We start from the raw sequence: 22,337 nt of genomic DNA on the forward strand, positions 1-22,337 counted from the left end.
AAAGGCAGAATTTATCTTTCACTTAAGCAGCAAAGGAAGGCTACTCAGTAGGTCCATAAAAGCTCCATCAGTGCAGCAGCTGTTTAATTGCAATCATTTCTGGTATGGATTCAAGGCACTGCTTTATAGGAAGCCCTTGACCCAGAACTTACACAAGTCAATCAGAACTCATAGATTGCCCAGTATAGCCAGCTTTGTCTCGGTTGGTTAGTCATTATCAGTGGATTCATCCACTGTTGATTTTCAACATTTTCTTAAAATCCAACCACTGGGCTCTTCCACTAGCAGCTCAAACAGACTGTTCTTATCTCCACAACTCACCCATTTATATGTACTTACTACTGCAGGAAACGATGCAGAGGCTCTGTCTCAGGGAGCAGCAAAACCAGGGTTGCTCCACAAGAGTAAGTGAACCAGGGCTGACTACAGCACAGACAATGCCCTCGCTAACCAGGGCACCATCCCACAAGGTCTGGACAGGGTAGGCAGAGCAGGGTGGTGACAACAGGGTCCACCAGGAGTCCCACAGAAAAAGAGATCAATCAGATGCAAGCTGTAACCGAGAGACAAAAACAAAGTACTTACAATATTGGGCCAATACCCATCCAGAGACAAAACCAAAATCAATTATTTCTATAACATAGCTCAGGCAGGAATTGAATGCCCAGACCTAAGCTTAAATAGAGTATGCAGGCCAGTGGGCAGAGGATGCATGGGTGGTGGTCCCAAGTGAGGCTGATTAGGTAGTTAAAGCCTATTACTGCCCTCAGGGCCCCGACAGGCTAGTCCTTGATCACTGATGTGCCTGCTTTACCTGCCTTTTGTCTGGCTTTCTGGGATACCCTGAAGCTTTTCTAAAGACTTTTTAACAAAACAACTCAGGGTGGCTGTAGTTTGCTATAGCATCACCAAAGTGTGATATACATTTATTTCCCTGAATGCTGAATTTCAGAAAGCGAAGAGGTCAGCAGTAACGGCTGCATACCTATATCCACAAGCCCTTGTGTTATATTTTTACTTCTGATTATACCCTAAAAATTCCTAAAAGCAGTAGAGGAAAGGGCCTGCTTTGGGAAGATTCTCTCATGTCTGGTCATTCTTAAGGAGACAGAGTATATTTGGCATCCCACATGAGCAGACTACTACAGTATTTTTACCCAGGTAGAAGCATTTATGCTATTTGTTGTCATCTGTGGAAAGGAAGTGGGCACAGCAGAGGTAGGAAGAGTTTTGCAGGGAGGTGGATGGAGGGCAAAAAGCAGTGCAGGAGGGATCAGCACTAACCCTCCACCTCCACACACACCTCTCCTGGATCCTGGACTTATTTTGTGAATTTTGGGACAATGTTCAACAGGTACTTTGCAAGCTGACCTTGCAATCATGTCCTGATCATAAATTTTCTTAGTAGCTATGAACAGGGAGTACCATAGGATCAATGTTATTTTGCAGGTGCAAGGGAAGTTCTCTGTAGTCATTTTTTTAATCACATTCATTTACAACTTGCTTCATTTTTTCCTCCCACCAATGTCTTCTAACATTCTCCTAAGAAATAGCAGCACTTGTTAATCGTGTTTTTGCATACTTTTCTTTCCTTGCATCTTTCCTCACCACAAAGGAGAAACTCTTGATGAGGTCTTAGTACCATCAGTGTTGACTTTAACCTTATTACTATCATCAGTGTTATGTTTTTGCTGGATACTAGAAAAAATGATTAGAATATTAGAAAAGTGGACCTGATTTTATAACAAGTTGCCATTCCTGTACAAGCAGTGGTAGGTGAAGACATACCTTTCACATTTCTTTCCTTCAGATAAGCAAGGCTATATATCTTAATCGTGCAATGGGGAAAGAATATGGTGAGAAACAGTGCAAAACTTTCTGTGGAGCATGTCTTCTACTGGGAGCCTTTTTGCATCTAACCCGATGCTTTCTGCAGGCAGGGTCGCACAGGAGGAGAGAGGCCATAGTGTGGCACAGCTAATGGGATGCATATTAATTGCAAGGATTGTAACATTTGTCAGTGGTACTGGTCATGTGAGTGTTAGAAATGAGAGGAAACATCTTGATAGGAATGAATGCCTGGTGAATAATATACCCCAACCATGCTGGATCTTTTAAACTTTGGGTTTTTTGTTTGAAACCAGTGAGAAGAAGCTTATCACGAATGCCCTGAACAAAAATCAGTTCTTGAAGAGACTGGAGCCTCACCAGATCCGAGATATGGTGGAATGTATGTATGAAAGGACTTTCCAGCAAGGGAGCTACGTCATCAAACAGGGAGAGCCGGGCAATCACATTTTTGTGCTCAAAGGTGAATACTGCTTACTCGTACAATGCACAAGTGCAAGAAACAGGAAAGTAATTTAGAAGTCTTTGCAGGAAACCACAATTATGATGTTTGTGCTCTTAAATTGTTTATGCTGGCCCTGCTGAGGGCAATGCAAGTTTTACCTGTGACTTTTATGAAACAGAGTGAGAGCAACAAAAAGTGCCTTAGAAACTTGAACCTTGATTTAATGCTATTTCGTGACCTCTTTGATTTCTGAAAGCCTAGAGGCCAGTAAATCCTTTCTGTTGTAGGTACAGCCAACCCTTTCTTCTCCAAAGGAAGAGCAGGTATAATTTAAAATACAGAAAACTGCTCAATGGTGAAGCCACTTCTGAAATAAACTTACTTTTCAACAATCATAAGAGCTCATACCAGTTTTCTGTGTATGGGAAATTGAGAGATGAGGTCTGAGTTTACTGTTCTCAAAGTTTAGAGTTTCTTTTAAAAACAGCTGCTTGTTTTTTGTGGGGAAAAAACCCAACAAAACAGAAAACAAGCTTTAGGATAAGAAGACTTTCTTAAAAATAATGCCAATAAGTCTGAAGTAATCTCACTGCAGTCATCTGTGCTGACTGCTACCGTGCTTACACTCAAATCTCAAATTACAGATCGGCCATAGTGGAGACCAAGTTTAACACCTGAAAGTTGCTCCTAGTGGCAATACTCTCTTTCATCATCTCACCATTAAAAAAAGATCAGTATTTGTGATTAATTTGCATACTACTTCAATTCTGGACCACTAGAAGGCCCAGAGGCTCATATGAATTAGAGTTTATGCTGTAAGGAGTATGTTCTGTTGAGGCAGGAATATTTAAGCCAGGAGCATACTGGTATATGTTGGAAAGCACATCTTCTGTCTTCTGTCTTCATATGGATGGGTTAGTTTGAAAAATTGATGGTAGCTGTGTTAGGATAACATAAATGGTGCAGGGAGAAAGAGGAGGCAGGATTTGTAATGGGGTAGCCATATTCTTGCTAGACAAAATTATAACATTTTGAAAGACAGATGAAATATGAGGAAGAAGTTGTGCACCTGGAAATTTTTCTGGCACATTAGACCTTTTTTGAGGAGTCAGTGGGTGTCTTGGAGAGAAGAGGGCCAAACTTTCAGAACATGTTTAAGGGAAGGTTTTTTGGGGCCATAACCTGTGAAGAAATTCAGACTTTCTTTGACTTTTGCTAGGTTTGTAGTAAGGCTCAAGGACAATTTCTTAAAGGAAGATTTAATGTGCTTTTTTTTTTTCTGCCCTCTCCTTTGAATTCTGCACATATATACACATACACGTGAATAACAAACCTCATGAGTAATTTCTCCTGTGATCACTATTTTAAGACGTGTTTGTCTACACCACACTAGGCTATCTGAACCAGTACTGACTGGTTTGTTGTAGCAAAGGTTTATCCCATCAGGATTTAGAATGTCCCTTTTCCATGGCCTTTTTAGTGTTGAAAAGCTTTCTCTCAGCTTTCCCTCCCTTCCAGAGCAGATTTGTAGATTAGCAATACTTTAAAAAAAAAAAAAGTCTCTACTGGTTTGTACGTGTGTTTCAAAGCACTGTTTGCATCGTTGCTCCCATTCCTGTGTTCCAGGGAGTGGCGATGCCAGAAATATATTGATTTGTTTTCCCTTCCTCTGTGCAGTTGAGCTCAGTTTTAATACCTATTATCCTGATGATTTTTGACAGAGGGCAGTCTGGAAGTCTTTCAGCAGAATAAACTACTCTCCTCAATACCTGTATGGACGGCATTTGGTGAACTCGCCATTTTATACAACTGCACACGAACAGCCTCTGTGAAAGGTACCTAAAGGTTATTATAACAATGTTGCTCAAAATGAAAACTATGTACTTTTGTGAGGTCCCTGTTATAACCAGATTTTCTTTGACGTTTTCATTTAATAGATGTCTGCATGTCCTGATTACCTACAGTAAACTCGCATTTCCTTCCTTGAGTTCTTTCTGCTTGGGAACTCCAATAATACTATGCCATGAATATAATTCCATCTCTAGCATGACCTTTGATAAACAATTAGGTATCTCCAAAGTATGCTGGTTAGCCAGATCTGTACCAAACTAACTGCTAAGGAAGGATTATGTTTTAACGTTGAATGATTTATTAGCAGCGATGGTCTTTGGCTCTTATGTTCTTGTGTCAAATGCAACCCTGAGGCTGAAATTACAGTGGGTTTGAAAAGATATTAGAACCATGGCATTTTTAATAGAGCAGATAAAGCCTAATTCAAGAGGAAATATAATATGTAGGAATTAGTTGCTTTTGTATTTCTTTTAGTTCTGTATCATTAAGTTACTGAGTCTTGCCAAGATCCATTTGCACCTGGCATTTGTGACTGGCACTCGGGAGATTTGAGTTTGATCTCAAATGTGGTAGCGGGAGAGATGAAACTTCTAGGTGAGATGTGCTGCTTCTCTGAGGCAAATACTGGCTCTTGCTTTGTGTTTAACAGCTGACCAGGATGGAGTTGTTAAGTGTTGCTATGATACAAATATCCCACTTCCTGCATAAGACTGGGTATTCATCCATTAAATACCCCTTGATTCCTTTTCTAACTTGCCATAATTATTCTGTGATAGACCAGTAAGTGACCAAATATGATTAAATTCATCATTTTTCCACTCTCCACCATTCCATAAATATTACTTGTGTTTGAAGGCTAATTTCTGTTCTTGTCTAAATCTGCAGGAACTTTGAACCAGCAGTAAGTATGAAGAGTTCATGTTGACTTAAAAAAGAGCAAATGGAATAAAACAATAAGTTGCTTTCTTTAAAAGCTTCTGGTCTTTCTTCCTGCACCCAGTGTAAGCACTTAATTCATTTCTGGCTGTGCAGGTGGAAGTGATTAGATGTAATCTGTTTTTGTTGCTGCCTGATAAACAGAACAGCATCAATAATGTGATTATTTTTCTTACTAGCATGCTGTTCTACTTGAATATGTTCCCTGTTTTTCCTTTTTGCCTGCTGTATAGTATTAGCATTATAAAGTGGTGTTTCTGCATAGTAAGATGTCATGCTGCTTTAGACCTTTGTTAACATTAATTGGTTTTGAGGTAGGACAAGAATTGTCCAATCATGGACAAGAAAGGGTGTTTGAATACTTAAAATCACCGTAGAAACCCACTCCTCCCAAATAGCTTTCCTGTGTTTCTTGTTGTGGTGGAAGAGCAGTACAATGCCATAACTGAGCATGACTAGTAAATACATATTTGAAAACCTTTTCTTGATGCTGGATCTAGTGACACCCTTTACCTGCAGTCTTTGAAAACTGACAAGTGAAGGACTTCAGCCAGACAGCATTTCAATGGCTGCTGCTACCCAGCAGCATCTTTACATGCAGTAGCTGTATTTGAAACTGGGAACATGATTTACTCCTATGTTTCTGAATTTCTCTTTATCTCATCTTTGAGATTACAGGCTTTTTTCTAGCTAGATAATTGCTTTATTTAGTTAAGGTGCAAGATAAAGGAAATGCATTCGTGATAGCTTGGATACTTGCCATATTTTCTTCATGAAAAGTAAACTGAAAGATGTTATTTAGGAGAAAAATAAAACCAAAGCAATACCTTTGTTCTCCCTTCCAGCATCCAAAATATTTTTTGAGCTATTTTAATAAATGGCAGTTAAGAGCATATGTGTATATCAGGGTTAAGTAAAAAGTCTGATAACTGTGCATCATTTTAAATTTGGCATTTTTCTTTCCTGTAAAAATGATTCTATGTTTATGATAAATTGAGGAAATCGATTGCTCTGTTTTTTCTGTAGCTTTCCTTTATCCCAGAGAAAACAGTTTTGTTCCTTCTTACGTCAGAAGGAAAACTGCTGAATACGGTGTAGCATCTTTTAAAAGAAGAGATTAAATTAAATAGAATCGCATTATTTTGCTTAAAAAAATTAAAAGTGCAATGTGTTCTGTTGCATCAATGATTGCACACAGAGGCCACATAGTGGTTTGCATCTTTGATGCTGGATCTTATGCATGCTTATTGTATTAATATTTTTATTACCTTTCGAAAGATAAACATTAATGTTTTGATTACCCTTTATTCCCTTATAAAATTGGAGGAAAACTGTGAGGATCACAGGATTAAATGAAATGAAATGTATTTCTTGACCTCTGTTATTTCTATCTTATTGCATATATCACAAACATTTGCATGTAATCTGAATTAGAGATGGATCCAAGCCATAGTATTCAACATTTACCTCATAAGTTTTGAAAAATTTCAGCCAAGTTTTTGTTTCTTTCAAATCAGCTCCTTTGCAGATTACATAGCAGCTTTTGAGTGCAATGACCATCCATTATTAGGAGTAGATCTTCACAAGCGTTCAGCCCTGTTTGTGCTCATAGTAAATGGCTAGGTTTTCAAGGTTACTCAGCCTGTGGAGTTGCACGGAAAGTGCTCCGTGGAGGAACCATTTGGAAATCTATGCCTTACTTTAGTGAGCGTTGTTTAAGTGGGAGCTGATTCTTTTAAAAGGCTGATTGCAGTAGGTGCTGGATATTTTAAAATTTGGCCTTGGGCATTTTGAAAGAGCTAGTCTGTCTTGTACCATGACCTGATACTGTAATATCTTCCATTAAATAATTTGGAAACATTGTTGATTTTGTTGTTGGTTTTTGTTTTCTTAAAGCAATCACCAATGTTAACACTTGGGCATTGGACAGAGAAGTGTTTCAAAATATCATGAGAGTGACAGCACAAACAAGACAAGAGCAATACAGAAACTTCCTTAGAAGGTAAATATAATGCATTTCTATTTCTAATGCTGGTTTGGGCTACTTCCTAAGGTGCACAACAATACCGAACCTATCTTATAAAGAGAAAGAGGCACTCTTAATGCAAAGGGCCTCAGAAACCTGACTACCTCTCTTGATTTTTTTAGGATTCACAAAATAATTGTTCTCATTTTGATTGTTTTTCTCCTGTATTGCATAAGGAAACAGCAACAGGTGCTTGAATGCTTTTAAGTAATGGAACAAATGTATAGAAAGGTTACATGGCTAGGAGTTAAAACAATATACTAAATAAATAGAGTTAAATAAATCCTCCAACTAGAAGTTAATTTGCTGCTGGAGTAGATTAAGGAATATTCCTCATCCCTTGGAGACTTGAATATGAGAATTTCATGTGTCTCAATTTATGAACTCATTCCAACATAAATTACTATGAAATCTGCAGAGAGTAGAATAATCCTCTCTCTTGCAGGGAACACTGAGAGTTGTACAGTGCTTTTCCTTAGGAAGAAGGTCAAGTTAGAGGTTCCAAACCATAATTAGCTGATTTCATATTTTCTTTCTTTAACAAAGAATGACCATTCTGTTATGGCTTCAAATCAAGATCTCAAGCCTGGCTATGCATAGAATGCCTTGTGTATTTTTGCATCCATTTCCATCTTTGATTTCTATAAATACTTCTTTGCTGAGCCTGAGTAGCTAGAGAGCTGTATGATTTCCTAACTTTTACAAGTCCGAGTGCTTAGGATGGGAAGTTTTTTCATTCTTACCAGCAAGTTCACTAAGTCATCACTGTAGTTGGATTCTCTTTTAATAGTTGTCCAAGTAGTACTGAAGTTGTTACCTTTGTCTGATTTTGCAGCCTCTGCAGTGCATTTGAAAATATATTATTGGATTACTATAATGTGTTGGTTCTGCAATTAATGGATTCTCTATGTCCGAATATTGAAATTAGTCCATGTGCCCGCTAAAGTTTTTTCCCCTATTGAAATAAAAAGTTGATTTACAAACTGACCGACATTTGCCACATTTCTAAGTTGTAAGTTGTGTGAGTTCTGTTTATCTACAAAAAAAGATGAGAATGCTTGAACCTTCCAAATTAAGATTTAGTTGTATATTATGTGTTTTGTATAGCACCACCAGTTTAGCTAGTTATAAAATGTTGATGTACAAATTGTATAGATGAGAAGAGATCATGAAAAAAGCGTTAATGATAACTACTTCTGATCTTTTTTGATTCACATTTCTGTTTCTGGAAGTGTGTCTCTGCTGAAAAACTTACCTGAAGATAAATTAACCAAGATCATGGACTGCCTGGAGGTGGTAAGATACTATTAAGTTTTTCTAACTAGTATTCAGTAAGCGTTCAAAATAACACAGAAGAATAAATAAGTAAAAACAAAACCAAAAAACAACCAAGCTTTTTTTAATATGACAGTGTTTTTGGAGTGGTCAGAGTGGAATTCCAGGTTGGCAGCAAATAATAACATTTAGTGGCATAAAAGTAAGTTATATCTTTGGCATTGAAGGAGTCAAGCAAGTAGATAAGAGGATCTATAATCTAGCCTTTATTAAGATTAAGCACAAAGTTGCTGTCCAAGTCTCTGACTCTTTTTCGGTAATCACGCTTTACCTGTTTCCAACATGGATATGTAATACTTTCCTATGCCTTGGACCACATATACTGCAAAATATAAGGGGGAAAAGGCCTTAGGACTTCAACATATGAAACCAGCCAAATATCTGTGTGTCTTAGACAGCAGCCTTTGGAGGTTGATATATAGTCATAGCTGTGATGTTTTCCAAGAACAGTGATAACTATTAATGCTTTTTGTATAGCGAAAGTCTGCAGGAACCCCAGTTTTGGAACAGTTCTGCAGATGGAGAACAAAAGTTCATCAGAAAACTAAGAGCCTCAGTCCCAACGAGTCAGAGGAGACAGATGGAGTGATGCATGGCCATAGCACAAGGGGATGAGGAGATCATGGTGTTGATTATGTGAAACGGCAAATGGTCTTAGCACAGCAGTATCCTAAGCAGTGACTTTTTTTTTTTGTTGGATTCCTGGCAAGGGACAACTTTTAGGAAACACTTGGAGGAGAAAAAATGATGTGGTTGTTTATGAGGAACAGATCACAAAGCTGAAAGTTAACATGGAAAAAATGCTTGATTGAAAGTTAAACAATTAGGTAATGAAGGCAGGGTTCCTTAGCAGAGACAGAAAAGTTGATGCTTTGGTAGCTTGCAATAGATGATTTAGGCGTTCCTACTGAGGTGTCAAACCCCAAAATTTCCAATTTTACTTTGGAAATGGGATTTTGATTTAGAACTCTTTTAAGAGCTTTTGATATTTTTTTTTCCTCATTTTCCCCTGCTTCATAAGCATGATACCAGTGTTAATATTTTTTAAACAAATAACGTGCTGCTGCATTAAGATATGTTACAGATTGGCCACCATGCTTTACATAGTGGAATGCTTGCATATTATTATGGGATGCAACCTATGCAGGAGATAGGAAGTTAAACATCAAGGGAACATCCAGATGTATTAAGAACTCTGCATAGTAATCATAATTTTCAAAGAGGCTAATGATATATTGGACAATATTGTCTCTCTCTTCCTCCCCAACAGGAGTACTATCACAAGGGAGATTATGTTATTCGGGAAGGAGAAGAAGGAAATACTTTCTTTATAATAGCAAAAGGAAAGGTAAGATATAATAAACCTAACTCACAAAGTAACATATACAAACACCTGTATTTCAAAAGCTACCTTGAGGGGCGTGGTCTTCAGTAAAATCTGTGCAGAGAGTTTTTGAGGATGCTGTTAAGTTCACAGTACTGTGATAAAAGCCTGGAGCAGCATTTCAGAGATTCAGGGAGCCTAGTTTTCATTCACAATGAACCCATGTTACACTGTTCTAACTATAATGTAACTAAAGTATGTACATGAAGCCTCTTCATACTGTAGCAGAGATGTAAAGTCAATTTTTTGCAAATGAGATTTGATCCTATGTCTTCTCCTGGATGTTTCAATATCTGGTGGGCAAAACATAGACTTGTGAAATATCTAAGAAATAATGGAGTCCTAGGTTTAACAGAGAATGTCCTTCTAGGTGACACAGGGTCTATTCCTTTTGTTTGTTAGTCCCAGAGGCGTAAGGCAGCAGCCTTTATCCATCAGCTGTTACATTGGAGGCTGACACAGGACTCTAAAGAATCAAATCAGGAGAATTTTCATCAATAAACTTCCAGTAGGGGTTTCAAGTTCAAAATGTGTCTGTGTCTGGATATACTCTGGGTTGTTTTTTGCTAATGGGTGTGGGCATCAGCAGAACGTGTGCTACTGTGGAAGCGGAGTTTCATGAGGGGGGAAATGTTAGTTAATATTTCTGGAGGCTATCTGTTTAGTTGAGAAGACAAAAAGCTCATATGATGCCTGCCCACTGTTGGAACTGAAGTATTTTTCAGTTTTTCATTAAAATGTGATTTATTTTGCTCTGTTCTAAAAGGTATGAGAAGAAAATGTTGGGGGATGGGCAATAATGAATATATCCATTTTTCCATCTCTTCAAAAAAAAAAAATGTTTGATGGTTTTAATTTCTGAGAGGAGGGAGTAATTATATATATATTTGTAACTTGTTCTGAAGCATTACATATGCAGAAAAGGGGAAACCATGCAATACTTTGAAACTTACCTTGCTAAATTTTTGTTCCTGTACTTTCCAGGTGATAGTTACCCAAAGTACTGCAGATCACTCGCAGCCTCAGCTGATTAAAAATCTACATAAAGGAGATTACTTTGGAGAAAAGGCTCTCATTAGGTTAGTTCACATTGTCTTATTCACTATGTATACTATTTCAATTGTCCTATCATCACTATGTGTCAGATTATACAACTCATGGCTGTTTTGAATATCATCTTTGTTTTAATTGTAAAATCAGCAGATGAAGGCCATGGCTGAATTTGTCTTAATGTTTTTTTTTCAGAGAGAACTTGAAAGTATACACTGTATACCTTTGGTTTTCCCTGAAAAAGTCAAATGCTGGCCCTCTCTGCATTGTTGCTTATTGTTTATATTTCAGTAAAAACTGTGATGAAAACTTGTGCCAGGCTCTATATGACTCCTAGCATGGGTAAGTTCCATCGTTACTGGACTGAGCTGTTGTTTCTGTGCCAGTGCCCATGATAGTAAAAAAACAGAGAAAAGGAGTACAGAGAAGATATGACCTATGAGCCAAATAGCTCATATAGCACATATTTATGTGGGTGATTGAGTAGGGATCGTTTGGTCTCTGGAATGTTTTATATCTGAGGATCATTTCAGAAATGAGTAGTAAATCCTGATGTAATGCTAATTACATCTCATCCTAATTTCTTGGATGGTTGCTAAAGGAAGTCATGATGCAAACCCTATTGAAACTGGAAAAAATACTGCGCTAGACAATAATAATGACTAGTAAAATGCTATAATTGGGTATTTGGTTCAGCAATATTAATCCAGATACAGGCTGCAGAGGCCTTCAAGGAGTTTCACCTATAGCAGCTGTGACCCTCCATGAGTACAATGTGAGGTACTTCGAGGATTTTGATATGCTTCTGAATTCTTCTAATCTGTTTCAATTCTTAGTGATGATGTCAGATCAGCAAACGTTATTGCAGATGAATACAATGTGGAGTGCCTCGTTATAGATAGAGAGTAAGTATCATGCTACAGTTTAATGAAAGATTTGCATCCTCTTTCAGTAGGTTAACAATAAGATGTGACTTCACTTTAGGCACAATCACAATGTTTTCTTAAGTGAATACCGAATGAGTGGTTATGCTTTTGGAATACTGAGCTGTGGCTATGCTTTAGACAAAGACCTAATGAAGAGTGGCTGACAGAAGGTGCAGGAGCACAGAAGCTTAAGAGTAGTTCAGAGTTACTCTTTTCTTTCTCTCCTTGTGGTGGTGATGTTTCACATTTGTTAAGTGCTATTCTTTGGCTCAGGGAATAACAACAGCCCCTGAGTGTCCCTGGGTTCAGGATGTCCTTTTGTCGAGGGGGACATGCAGCCAAATTCCTGGTTTTGTCAGGTAGAGGCCAATTTAACACTTCCTAAAGCAGAAAAGAGTGGAACAAATGGAAGATACAAGAAAGGAAGCTCGCAGTGGAAAGTGAAACAGCAAACCCACATTTCTCAGGGCTAGCTGTAAGGATGCTTACTTGGAATGTGGTCAGCCACCATCCTTTTCCTTGCTGAATCCCAAAAGGGCTCATACTGATGGCTAAGATTCTACCCCAACCCAGGAAATGGCATCTTAGGCTGTGAATGCATTTTCCTCTTCTCTTCTTTAGCTTGTTGAAATAGGTTGAAGAGAAGCATGCCAAAGCTGGTGCATTCTAGGGGAAGGGGGTACCAACAGGATTGCAGTAGGTAAACCAAGGGTTGGCATGGCATCGCCAGAGGGTGGCAATGCTAGTGAGAACATTTACACTGCTCCTGGGAGCATGGAGGGCTCAGGAGCATATCTGAAATGCTTGCACACCAACACACGCAGTATGAGAAGCCAGCAGAATGAACTGGAAGCATTGATCAGCTCCCAGAGCTATGATATCATTGGTATTAGTGAAACTTGGTGGAATGAGTCCCACAGTTGGAGTGCTGGGATGGAGGGCTACAGGCTGTTCAGGAGGGATAGGCAGGGCAGGCAAGGTGGAGGTGTCACACTATGCGTAAGGGAGAGGTTTCATTGTACAGTCCTTACAGTTAGTGATGATGTGGATGAGGATTAGGGGGATGGAAAACAAAGGAGATGTTGTAGTGGGTGTCTACTACCGATGATCGAGCCAGGGTGTAAGCACTGTAAGTTATTCTATGGGCAGTTAGGAGAAATCCCTGGATTGGTAGTCCTTGTCCTTATGGGAGATTTCAACTTCCCAAACATCAACTGGCAATATCATACTGCTGTGAAAAGGAAAGATGCCCTCCTAGACTTGCTATTTGTTAATAGAGAAGGACTCGTGGGGATCTGATGGTAGGTGGCTGTCTTAGCCACGGTGATCATGAAATGGTTGAGTTTAAAATTTTTGGTGTAATGAGAAGAAAAGACAGCAGAGTTGCTACCCTGGATTTCAAGAAAGCAAACTTGAAGCTATTCAGGGAGCTATTTAGCAGAGTACCCTGGGAATCTGCTTTTGAGGGCTTAGGAGTCCACGAGTGCTGGTCAGTTTTTAAGAACCACCTTTTAGAAGCACAGGAGCCGGCAATCCCACTGTTTCGTAAGTCAAGCAAGCGGGGCAGAAGACCAGCTTGGCTGAACAGGGAACTCCTCGTGGAGCTCAAGAGGAAAAAGAAATTGTGTGAGCTCTGGAAGTGAGGTCAGGCTTTGCAGGAAGATTACAGAGCTGTGCTTCATATGTGCAGGGAGAAGACACAAAAGGCCGAAGCTCAGTTAGAGTTGAACCTGGCCAGTGTTGTGTCAGACCACAAGAAAGGCTTTTCTAAGTATGTCAATAGCAAAAGGAGGTCTGAAGAAAACATTGGATTGCTACTTGTTGAAGACTGTCACCTGACTAATAGGGATGAAGAAAAAGCGGAGACATTCAATGCTTTTTTTGCGTCAGTCTTTAATAAAAAGGACAGATCTTGGGCTGCCCGGTCCCCTGAGTTGGAGGACCACGGGTATGGGAACAGTGACTTTCCATTTGCGAACACTGAAATTGTCAGGGACCAGCTGTATCAGCTGAATGTTCACAAGTCCATGGGGCCTGGTGGGATTCATCCCAGGGTACTGAAGGAGCTAGCGGATATTATGGCAGGACCCCGCTCAATCATCTGCCAAAGGTCTTGGGAGTCTGGGGAGGTCCCTGCTGACTCAAGCTAGCCACTGTTATTCCAATCTACAAAAAGGGCGTGAGGGAAGACCCAGGGAACTACAGGCCTGTTAGTCTAACCTCAGTTCCTGGAAAAATTATGGAGAAGGTCATACTGGGTACTATTGAAAGGCATTTAAAGAATAATGCAATCATCAGGCACAGTCAACATGGGTTCACAAAGGGAAAGTCCTGTGCAACTAATTTGATATCCTTCTATGATAATGTCACCCGCCTAGTGATGAAGGCAAGGAGGTGGATGTAGTTTTTCTGGATTTTAGTAAGGCTTTGGATATTGTTCCTCACAGCATCCTTCTGGACAAGTTGCCCAACTGTGAGATGAGCAGGTACGCAGTGCGCTGGGTGAAGAACTGGCTGAAGGGCAGGGTTCAAAGGGTTGTAGTGAATGGTGCTACATCTGCCTGGTGACCAGTCACCAGCGGTGTTCCTTAGGTCTCAGTCCTAGGGCCACTTCTGTTCAATATATTTGTCAACGATCTGGATGCAGGAGTTGAATGCACCATTAGCAAGTTTGCTGATGATATCAAACTGGGAGGTGCTGTTGGCTCTTTTGAGGGATGAGAGGCCTTGCAGAGGGATCTAGACTGATTGGAGCATTGGGCAGTCACTAATGACATGAAATTTAACAAGTCCAAGTGCCCGTTTCTGCACCTGGGATGGAGTAATGCTGGGCACAAGTATAAACTGGGAGAGGAGTGGCTGGAGAGCAGCCCTGCAGAAAGGGATCTGGGGGTGCTGGTCGACAGCAGGCTCAATATGAGTCAGCAGCGTGCACTGGCAGCCAAGAGGGCAAACCGCATCCTGGGGTGCATCAAACACAATATAACCAGTCAGTCAAAAGAGGTGATTATCCCACTGTATTCAGCGTTGGTACGGCCTCACCTTGAATACTGTGTGCAGTTCTGGGCCCCACAATTTAAGAAGGATGTGAAGGTCCTTGAATGCGTCCAGAGGCGGGCAACAAAGCTGGTGAAAGGGCTGGAAGGAATGTCCGGTGAGGAGCGGCTAAGGACTTTGGGTTTGTCTAGTTTGGAGAAAAGGAGGCTGAGGGGCGACCTTATCGCTCTCTGCAGCTTCCTGAGGAGGGGAAGTGGAGAGGGAGGTGCAGATCTCTTCTCCCTGGTATCCAGTGATAGGACACGTGGGAATGGTTCAAAGCTATGCCAGGGGAGGTTTAGATTGGACATTAGGAAGCATTTCTTTACCGAGAGGGTGGTCAAACACCAGAACAGGCTTCCTAGAGAGGTGGTCGATGCCCCAAGCCTGTCAGTGTTTAAGAGGCATTTGGACAATGCCCTTAATAACTTACTACAGCTTGGTCAGCCCTGAATTGGTCAGGCAGTTGGACTAGATGATTGCTGTAGGTCCCTTCCAAATGAAATAGTCTATTCTAAATCTATTCTTCCCATGTTGCTGTTACTCACCTGCGAAGTAAGAGAGGTGATCTCAATCACTTTGGCACTGTGTACCAAAGGCTCTATCTATTAGGATGGAAGGATTGATAGCCTGGACTCATGCCAGGCTGGTTCCTGTGGTAGGGATGGTGGAACCACACTTAGTAACCATAGTGCATGTGGGAGGCAAAGTATACCCAGCCTGCTCTGAATTATTTAAACATAACATGAAATGACCTGAGGACATCCGTCACTCTGTCCCCCTACCCTCTGACAAACCAAGTTTGGTACTTCAGCTGGTTACCACCTCTTCCAAGCTCTTAAAATCTGTGCTGTCAGAGTGATAGTGTAAAGCTCAGTCTGGGTCATGACTTAGGGGCAATGTAAAGCCTTGGTGCAGCAGCACAGATAATGGTTTCTTTCTCTTTCCACTGTATGTTCAGTAGTTTATACTGTTGCATTCATGTTTTTAGGACATTTAATCAAACTGTTGGAACTTACGAGGAGCTCCAAACTTACCTTGAAGGTTATGTGGCTAATCTGGCCCGGGCTGATGAAAAGCGACATGCAATGTAAGTCAGATCATTTGTTAGGCACATCTTTAGCAGCTAATCATAAAAAAGAGTGATAGATATGTGAGTAAAATCATGGATGGTAGTTGATGGAGGTGGGCCCCTAGGAATCATAGCAATCACTATAATAGAACTGTCTGGGGATGCTTATGGAGTCCAATAAATTTTTTCTGAAACAAAAATTACATAGAATCTCAGTATATTGACTTCCAACCAGGAATTCACTCTATCCCAAGAAAACTGAACACAGAAAAGAAGTGAAAGTGTTCTCAAATAGTTTTTTGCATTCTGATGGTAAATGCTTTGACTGGTAAAACCCCTAAAGGTCAACTTTAACTCCCGATTGAGTTAATGAAACTGTATTACTGTACAAAAGACTAATTGCCATTTCAAATAGAAATAAGCAGACATAAAAGGACAGTGGTTTTTTAATGTTTCAGTGTAGCACTGGTGCTATTAAAGAGTTTGCTTTTCGCTGTGGACCACACTTTTAGTTTATCTGCCTCTGATTTCAACCTGAGCACTATTGGAAGATTAGCAGAGTATGTTTTTCTTCTGTTTAGAAATACAGCTGCATTTTTATTTCTGATCATTCTAGTGGAACTGGTACACAGTCCTTCAGAAATTGGTTCTCCAACTTGGAGTGCCCAAAGTTTTGCAGCTGACTGCGTAATTAGGAACCCCACCATGGATTAGCTCTTGATAAAAATACCATTGATTGTACTCAGTGAACTTCAGTAGCATTTCGCTTCTAACTTACTTCCATAGGATGTTCAGAAAGAAAGTGCTTCTGCATGAAATAAAATTAAGATTCTGTTAGGAAATAAGAAGGCTTTTATTTTTTATAGGAGTATTAGAGTACTGTGATACAGGTTGCTGGCAAGGAAAGCACTAACCTATGTTGATTTTCTTAATGCAGAGGAAGATCCTTCTGTGGACAGTTGACCAAAGAGGTGTCTTTGGAGATGGTAGAGCTGAAGGAGAAAGTAGCCCAGTTCCCTTCTTCCCCATTCCAGAATTTAGAAGTTGTCACAACTCTGGGTGTTGGTGGGTTCGGAAGGGTTGAGCTTGTAAGAGTTTGTTTTAAACATATTCAAGTAGTTCTGTGTCTTAGATGATTGATTTAACCACTGAAAAATGTGAAGGATTTTAATATTCTGCATGCTTGTGCCTCTCAGGCAGAGGTAATTCTATATAAAGCAATGCATAGTTAAAAAATATTTTCAGGACTTTGATGTTCAAAGAAACAAATCCATTCTTGTGTGCCTTCATCTCCTGTTGTTAAAAGTATCTTCCTGGTCACTAGACATATATTCATCAGTTTGTGCATGTGGAGTTTACAGATGTGCCTACCTGCATTGTGTTCCCTGAATCGCAGGCCTCTTCCCAAGATTCTGCCTGGACCTGAAGTAATCTCCAGCATCACATAGTCTGTGTTGTTAGAATTGCTTCGGTATGCCCCACAGCAACTGTAACCAGTGTGATCTAGCTCTGAACTGTGTTGACTTTGAAATTTCCAACAATTTGTAATGGTTCTTTTGAGGCACATTCTGGGATGCAAAGCGACTCATTAGTCTTAAATTCCACTCTCCTCTGGCTGAGTAGCAAACATCTGAAAAAAATGTGAACGCTTCTTGTGCAGGCTGCTAAAGGTAATGGTAAATTAAAGGAGACTGTGTGATTTTAGTGAAGTCAATAATCCTTTACAGTAGTTAGACCATCAATTGTTTTATTCCAATTCATGCTTCACAAAACAAATTTCCACACTGGTTGACTGCCAGCTTGGAAATTCTACAGGGTCACCTGACTAATAAGCTAAAAATTGGATTCTCAGCCAGCTGTAGAACACCGAGAGCTGCTTCCTTGGTTTCCTGGAAGCCCTGTTTTAACTTCCATCTTTTTATTGCATATTAGATAATATTTCAGTGATGCAAAATCATTTGTAAACATTCTTCATAAACCGCCCCTGCTTTTTGTTCTTTTGTATTATGCTAGTGTTTAGAAATCTTAAATTGAAATTAGGACTTGTTGTGGTATAAACTCATTATAAAATATAGTACCTATCCAAACTGCTGCTATTTTATATACATAAAATGGACACAGAGAACACTTCTTTTCATTTTACAAGTTGGGACTGGGACACTAAAAAGATCTGATGCTTGACTTAAAATCATACAGAACAGTTCTGCAGAAAATCTGGAATTTGTCCCTCGTTACAGTCATCAGTTTCAGTCCTGTGCTGCATTGAAAAAGATGGATATCAGTGTACCTATTGAGAACAGATTGGTAAAACATCCTTTCTTTGCCTTACATGTACTCATCATTTTTATTCACAGGTTAAAGTGAAAAATGAGAACATGGCTTTTGCTATGAAGTGTATAAAGAAGAAACACGTAGTGGACACCAAACAACAAGAGCATATCTATTCTGAGAAGAAAATCCTCGAGCAGATATGTTCTCCATTCATTGTAAAGTAAGTTGACCAGGAGGTTTCCTTGAAAGTTGACCCCCAGTTGACCCACTGGACAGCATTATTAAGAATGAGGTTTGGCATATATGAGTTCTGGAGAAAAGACATTGCAAGTCTCACATTTTATTTTGCTTTTCCTAAATTGCTGCCATTTGTCTCCACAGACTATATCGCACATTCAAAGATAGTAAGTATGTATACATGCTACTGGAGGCTTGCCTTGGAGGAGAATTGTGGAGCTTGCTGAGAGACAGGTAACAGCAAACGAAGCGGAATCTTGTCCTTTAAAATCACCAGTCAGCTCCATATGTCTGCTGAGTAGATTCTCTATTCGAGGGCTGTCCGATGAAAAGACGCTTGGTTCAGTTTTGAACCACAAGTGATGTACTGAATGTCAGTGCAAAAAAGCTGTTAATATTCTGGGTGTTATATGTTATCTGTTTAACGAGCTAGGCATTTTTAGAAGTTAGTTGTCTGCAAGGGTAGTGATTATTTTTGTTCCAGAGGCAGCTTTGATGAAGCCACTACCAAGTTCTGTGTTGGGTGTGTGACAGAGGCTTTTGACTATCTGCATCACACAGGAATTATCTACAGAGACCTGAAGCCAGAAAATTTAATTTTGGATGCTGAAGGATATATAAAACTGGTAAGGTGTAATCCTTTTGTAACATTATCCTTTTGTGCCTATATCCTGTTTCCTTGCAGGGGGGATATAAATAGACAGTGTGTAATTATAGTACCAGGATCCCGGAGTTTAATAACTCTTACGCTTCAGTAGAAAAGAGGGCAGGCTACTCGTTGCACAGTGAGAAACAAAGGCATTGCAAAGCCATTGCAAGCCACAGGCAGACTGGGGATTTGCAGCCTCTGAGAGCTCTTGCCACAGCATAAACAGCAAAAATAATTTCTCCCAGCAGCCAATCTTAATGTAAAGGCAGGAACCACATTTCCCAGATGTAGAATTACCTCCCTTGTCCAGTCTCAAGCAATCATAGGTTCTACATTGTCTCTGTAGAGAGGGAACACAGTAAAGAGCTCCTGCCATACTTGAATGTGACTGTGAAAAGTGCAAAGAGAATACCCTTCAAAGAGCTTAAAACATCCACTCTGAGGACAATGAGCAACCCACCATTTTCCATGGACTGTAAATCTCATGTTCTCAAGGAAAGCATGGGTTGTTCTACCCAAAAGGAAAATAATTCAGGAAATTACTTGTGAGAATAAATGGATCTGTTGTATAACATTCGGTAATCCAGTGGAATTACTTCTTTCTCCTTCACAACACTACTGTGTAATTCTTTTAGCGGTAAACTGGCAACTCTGAGATCTTTGCAGGAGGTGAGGAAGCAATTAAGACCTTAAGGCTTCCCAGTGCAAAACACTTCTGCATTATGCAGCATATGTTGATTTTGATCAGGTTGATTTTGGATTTGCAAAGAAGATCGGATCAGGGCAGAAAACCTGGACGTTTTGTGGAACCCCTGAGTATGTTGCCCCTGAAGTCATTCTGAGTAAAGGCCATGACTGCAGTGTGGACTTTTGGTCCCTTGGGATTCTTGTGTATGAACTCCTTACTGGCAGGTAAGTGCCTCGTACTCCAAGTTCTTAACTTGTTTGTTTTTAGAAAAGTTTTCAAGGTTATTTTTAAAATAAACAGTTTGGGTTTTTTCCCATCAGTAAACAGGAATGACTTGCAAAATGATACTTCTTTTTGCCTCTTATGCATGTCTTATCTTCCATAATTTCAGAAACGCCACAGACAAAGTGTAGGACATATTCTCAATTCTGGTTTACCCATCCAAGGAAAGGGCCAGACACTGGCTATAAGTGGCTGGTATAGAGCTCCTTTAACTGATGAAGTTTCCTGTGAGGAACAGCTGACAACAGACTGTTCTTTTCCCCTTTAGCGGGTGATGGGGTACAGTGGGGTGGGTGAACGGTAAGCAGGGCTCATTCTTCGCCTCCACGCACACTTCTGTGACAACTCTTTGTGAATGCTCAATGGTAGTACAACATGGAAGCTTCTCTGAGTTAGGCTGGAGGCAGAGCCAGCTTAGAGGGACACATATGACCATGCGTTTTCCCTGGTACCTACAGGCAGCTTCTCAGCTTCAAACCTTTCTAATATCTTAAACAGACTGAAAGGCTGAAGGTTGTAAAACTAGGAAGGTGGGGTTTTTTTCCATATTCTCAAGTATTTGGTTTGATGAGAAATGGCCACATCTGCTCTTGCCAGCCATTCCATTTACCAGTGTTGCTTTCTTTTTCTAGTCCACCATTCTCTGGGGCTGATCAAATGATGACATATAATTTGATTCTCAAAGGCATTGAAAAACTGGATTTTCCTAAAATAATAACAAGGCGGCCTGAGGATTTGATCCGCAGACTCTGCAGGTAGGAGGGGCAGTTTGTGGCAGAGCCTGGGTGTAGATAGTTTGAGCTATTTAAGATCTAGACTAAAGTGTTGAATTCCTGACAACTTCATTTAAAATTGTTATGCCTAGCATGGTCTATTCTGATTATATTCAGTATGCATGCATGCCTCTGAGTGTGTGTCACACGTCTTAGTCTGCAGAAGTATCATCTGCAAATAAATGCAGGCTCTGGGCTTTCTCTGTAGCTGTGAATTTTTTCTGAAACAAATCTTAAGGAAAACTTTATTAAGTGTGGGCTGAGGAAAGAGCTAAAGAATTTAATTTTATTACCAAGCGCAGTGTTTTAAAAAAATGCTTCCAAAATTACTTAGGCATATAGCTCCTACAGAAAACGTAGGCACTTAAAGACTGACTTAAGCTCACTTGTAAATGTGCAAAAAGGTGGTATTTCAGAAGGGCCAGCATAACTCAGAAGCATTAGTGCATAGTGGCATGCATGACCTGTGGCTGGTGACACTGCTGACTTTGAACTCCCAGCTCCAGTGGGATTTCATCCACAGCACTAGGAACAGTATACACTGTGTTTGTGCAGCAGGATTGAAAGGATCTTTGTAGCTGCAAATTTTGGTCTGCCTCCTTTTGTAACTCATGACCAGACTTGCTGGCCAAGAAAAAAAAGGTGTGCAACTAAAATTCAACCAGTTGATTTCCTTCTGCTGCTTCTCACAGCAGAATGACACTGTTTTGGCTTCCTGGAAGGTTTCTCCATCCTCAAAAGAAAGGAGCAGTGAGCAACACCTCATTATGTCTCCTTATTGTTGTCCCACAAGCGGGGTCCAGTACCCGGTGTGCAATAAGCCAATCTTACACACAGAGCTGAGATATTCATTTATCTCATGTTTGCACAAAGATGGGTGCTAGGTGGTAATTCCACAAAGCTAGCTCACCATACAAAAGAACTGCAGCGTATTTATATTGTTACATGATTAGCAAAAAACCCGCCTACGTTCACGCTCATTGGTTACTTATGTTCAAATTAGCCTCACTTGCCATGTAAATTAGCACGCATGCTCCTTGCAGGTGTGTGGGGGGCAAGTCTTTCCAGTCTTTAATTGAGTCAGTGGTCGCAATCTCCCCTTGCTGCCTTTACCGTTCCCCTAGTTACTGCAGTTTTTGCTGACTTCTTGTTTCTTCGGCAATCATCTAGCCTCCCACACCTTCTAGGGCAGGATGTTCCCCTTTTATCAGTCTTTCAGTTCTTCTTCAAGGGCATAGTCATTGTAAGACAGGTGTACTCTGCGCTGGGTAAAAAACTGGCTGGACGGCCGGGCCCAGAGAGTTGTGGTGAATGGAGTTCAATCCAGTTGGCAGCCGGTCACGAGCGTGTTCCCCAGGGCTCAGTTTTGGGGCCAGTTCTGTTCAATATCTTTATCAATGATCTGGATGAGGGGATCGAATGCACCCTCAGTAAGTTTGCAGATGACACCAAGTTGGGCGGCAGTGTTGATCTGCTCGAGGGTAGGAAGGCTCTGCAGAGGGACCTGGACAGGCTGGATCGATGGGCC

General features: G+C 40.3%; 1 protein-coding gene across 4 annotated transcripts in view; it reads left to right on the forward strand.

Moving 5' to 3' along the window:
• PRKG2 (protein kinase, cGMP-dependent, type II) overlaps nt 1-22,337 on the forward strand; it is a 36,942-nt gene that overhangs the window by 11,695 nt on the left and 2,910 nt on the right. For 3 of the 4 annotated variants that reach the window (XM_009320246.1, XM_009320247.1, XM_009320249.1), the window contains 14 exons: nt 2,145-2,311; nt 4,015-4,128; nt 6,977-7,082; nt 8,339-8,402; nt 9,712-9,789; nt 10,810-10,904; nt 11,712-11,780; nt 15,829-15,927; nt 16,847-16,997; nt 18,264-18,400; nt 18,562-18,651; nt 18,902-19,043; nt 19,815-19,978; nt 20,669-20,791. In XM_009320246.1, coding sequence (XP_009318521.1) covers nt 2,145-2,311; nt 4,015-4,128; nt 6,977-7,082; nt 8,339-8,402; nt 9,712-9,789; nt 10,810-10,904; nt 11,712-11,780; nt 15,829-15,927; nt 16,847-16,997; nt 18,264-18,400; nt 18,562-18,651; nt 18,902-19,043; nt 19,815-19,978; nt 20,669-20,791 — 1,599 coding nt within the window. The remainder of the gene's footprint in view (nt 1-2,144; nt 2,312-4,014; nt 4,129-6,976; nt 7,083-8,338; nt 8,403-9,711; nt 9,790-10,809; nt 10,905-11,711; nt 11,781-15,828; nt 15,928-16,846; nt 16,998-18,263; nt 18,401-18,561; nt 18,652-18,901; nt 19,044-19,814; nt 19,979-20,668; nt 20,792-22,337) is intronic. The other variant, XM_009320250.1, reaches the window with a different exon arrangement.

This window comes from Pygoscelis adeliae, unplaced genomic scaffold, assembly GCF_000699105.1.
Source record: "Pygoscelis adeliae isolate BGI_AS28 unplaced genomic scaffold, ASM69910v1 Scaffold583, whole genome shotgun sequence".
NCBI classification, from domain to species: Eukaryota; Metazoa; Chordata; class Aves; order Sphenisciformes; family Spheniscidae; genus Pygoscelis; species Pygoscelis adeliae.